Raw genomic sequence first — 3,571 nt, 5'->3', positions numbered from 1 at the left:
AATAAGCTAAAAACAATACAGAGTTTATGTTGCGTCAACAACAGTCACGTGACAGTTTCTTTATAAGTGTTCCTAATATTACGTTCCATAGTAGGATAAGCTAAAAACAATACAGAGTTTATGTTGCGTCAACAACAGTCACGTGACAGTTTCTTTATAAGTGTTCCTAATATTACGTTCCATAGTAGGATAAGCTAAAAACAATACAGAGTTTATGTTGCGTCAACAACAGTCACGTGACAGTTTCTTTATAAGTGTTCCTGATATTACGTTCCATAGTAGGATAAGCTAAAAACAATACAGAGTTTATGTTGCGTCAACAACAGTCACGTGACAGTTTCTTTATAAGTGTTCCTGATATTACGTTCCATTTTTTTTTTCAGGTAACCCTTTTAGGGAAGCTGAGAAATTTATTAACATTTTATTTAGTATTCTCATGCTGAATGGCAACTTAAACGAAACAATAATATCAGAGACCCAAAAGTTCAGGTATAGTAAATTAGTGAGCACCATCCGCTTCCTAACGGCAAATGTTGGCGGCACATAATCACCGCCAGATGACACTATATATCATTTCTAATCATATATGTTAATATGATTCCGGGTTTTTTTCTTTAATTTCTCTGACAAAATTTTAATCAAATGATTTTTTGCTTTTAAAATTTCATTTCTTGGCCATATTTACGAGAATGTTCTATAGAGGAGCAACTAAGGTGATATTTAACATAATATAAGTAACAGGTCTAAGCGTAAAGCTACACAATAGATTTTTAGTTCTCAAACCTACCGTTCTGAGCCATTTGAGATCCATAAAGAAAGAAATTTATGAATGACTCAAATACTATAAAATTAAGGTCCGAGCGTGGCCTAGTAGTTAGGCCTAGCAGTTAGCGTGTTTAATGAGTTGCCTGTTAGAAAAGTGAAAGGTTCGAGCCTCCGTTATGTCACTGAACATGCTCTATACTGTGATCGTGTTATAAAAACGATAGTTATATTTTCAATATTTGGTTAAGAGTAGCCATGTGGACGGCGGGTGTTGCTGGCAGACTGGCTTCTCTATGATCAACAGTTCAAAGTTAGGGGCAGAGACGACTTGCCCCTTTAGCTCAAATAATCTACCATATAGATAGATAGACTCGTGGCTATTTATGAACTTGATTATTTGTCAAAAGGTCAAAATGTGACAAACATGATCGAGTAAAGCAAAAAACACCCTCATCATTCATTGTAAACGTTTCTATAACGAAGATGTAATATTACTCTGTGATAATCTATAATGAAGACGTAATATTACACTGTGCTAATCTATAAGGAAGACGTAATATTACTCTGTGCTAATCTATGATGAAGACGTAACATTACTCCGTGCTAATTTGTAACGAAGACGTAATATTACTCTGTGCTAATCTACAACGAAGACGTAATATTGTTGTGTGCTAAGCTAATGAAGACGTATCATTACACTGTGCTAACTTATAACAAAGACATAATATTATTATGTGCTAATCTATAATGAAGACGTATCATTACTCTGTGCTAACTTATAACAAAGACATAATATTATTATGTGCTAATGTATAATGAAGACGTAATATTACTCTGTGATAATCTATAACAAAGACGCTGTATTACTCTGTGCTAAATGAGCTTTAAGAACGAGCTGCTTCCTACCTCCGGTTCTGAAACCAAGTCTTAATCTGTACCTCAGTGAGGTTTAAAGCTGCTGATAGCTCCATGCGTTTACTGACACTCAGGTATTTGTCGACCTGGCGAAAAAAAGGATGAGGTTACTAACATCTGTTGTGCATGTCGTAAAATAATGAGATTTGATCTAATGTGCATGTCGTAAAATATGAGATTTGATCTAATGTGCATGTCGTAAAATATTGAGATTTGATCTAATGTGCATGTCGTAAAATAATGAGATTTGATCTAATGTGCATGTCGTAAAATAATGAGATTTGATCTAATGTGCATGTCGTAAAATATTGAGATTTGATCTAATGTGCATGTCGTAAAATAATGAGATTTGATCTAATGTGCATGTCGTAAAATAATGAGATTTGATCTAATGCGTATGATGTACATTAACAAGATTTGATCTAATGCGTATGATGTATATTAACAAGATTTGATCTAATGCGTATGATGTACATTAACAAGATTTGATCTAATGCGTATGATGTACATTAACAAGATTTGATCTAATGCGTATGATGTACATTAACAAGATTTGATCTAATGCGTATGATGTACATTAACAAGATTTGATCTAAGGCGCATGGCATAAAGTAATAAATAAGATGTTTTTGTTATACGTACAGCAATAACAAGATTTATTTATTTATTTAATAAATTTAAATATGATTTTGATTTCAAATTTGCATGTAATTATAAGTAATTATTAGTAAACACTAATAGGTTTACAATAAAGAATACTTTTATTAAATCATTCTGTCAGTAGAAATTAGTAAACACTAATAGGTTTACAATAAAGAATACTTTTATTAAATCATTCTGTCAGTAGAAATTAGTAAACACTAATAGGTTTACAATAAAGACTACTTTTATTAAATCATTCTCTCAGTAGAAATTAGTAAACACTAATAGATTTACAATAAAGAATACTTTTTAAAAATTAAGTATTGGATGTTAACCTGGGAACGAATTTTACAATTTTTGATAAAACAGTTTCATGGTTTCAGTGTAACCGAAAAAAAAACGATACTTCATAAGTTTAAGAGTGCTTGTGGCGACACCACAATAATAAACGATACTTCATAAGTTTTAAGAGTGCTGGTGGCGATACCACAACAATAGACGATACTTCATAAGTTTTAAGAGTTCTGGTGGCGACACCACAATAATAAACGATACTTTATAAGTTTTAAGAGTGTTGGTGGCGATACCACAACAATAGACGATACTTCATAAGTTTTAAGAGTGTTGGTGGCGATACCACAACAATAGACGATACTTTATAAGTTTTAAGAGTGTTGGTGGCGATACCACAACAATAGACGATACTTCATAAGTTTTAAGAGTGTTGGTGGCGATACCACAACAATAGACGATACTTCATAAGTTTAAGAGTGTTGGTGGCGATACCACAACAACGGACGATAATTGAAACAAGTTTTAAGAATGGTGTAGGTTTTGATCAGCCTAGTTTTGCTAAATGTAACGATGCTAAAACAACAGACTGTAGTTGAAACAGATCATTTTAATTATCGATGTTTCAGTCAGTGTGGTTATTATAAGGTTGTGTTCAAGATAATGAAGAGAAAAACCACCTTGAATTCCGCTTCCAATCTTTCTAATTGTTTGGCAGAATAGGCTTGCCGAGGTTTTCTCTCCACTCCCGGTTTTCGTGGTCGTCGACCCGTTGGTTTGGGAGCTAAAGGTAAGAACGGATAGAGATTAAACATACAACCAGCTTAGCAACTGTAGAATGTTGGATACAAACAGATATAGGTTAAACATTCAACCAGCTTAGCAACTGTAGAATGTTGGATACAAACAGATATAGGTTAAACATTCAACCAGCTTAGCAACTGTAGAATGTTGGATA

General features: G+C 33.2%; 1 protein-coding gene across 1 annotated transcript in view; it reads right to left on the bottom strand.

The window, feature by feature from the left end:
* LOC111087300 (barH-like 2 homeobox protein) overlaps nt 1-3,571 on the bottom strand; it is a 7,459-nt gene that overhangs the window by 1,360 nt on the left and 2,528 nt on the right. Inside the window, exons 2-3 of the mRNA XM_022393501.1 lie at nt 3,294-3,397; nt 1,672-1,766 (exon numbers count right to left, since the gene is read on the bottom strand). Of these exons, the coding sequence (XP_022249209.1) occupies nt 1,672-1,766; nt 3,294-3,397 (199 nt within the window). The remainder of the gene's footprint in view (nt 1-1,671; nt 1,767-3,293; nt 3,398-3,571) is intronic.

This window comes from Limulus polyphemus, unplaced genomic scaffold, assembly GCF_000517525.1.
Source record: "Limulus polyphemus unplaced genomic scaffold, Limulus_polyphemus-2.1.2 Scaffold1989, whole genome shotgun sequence".
In the NCBI taxonomy this organism is placed as follows: Eukaryota; Metazoa; Arthropoda; class Merostomata; order Xiphosura; family Limulidae; genus Limulus; species Limulus polyphemus.
Note: the sequence above shows the minus strand (reverse complement) of the source record. Positions and strands in the feature narration are given on the sequence as shown.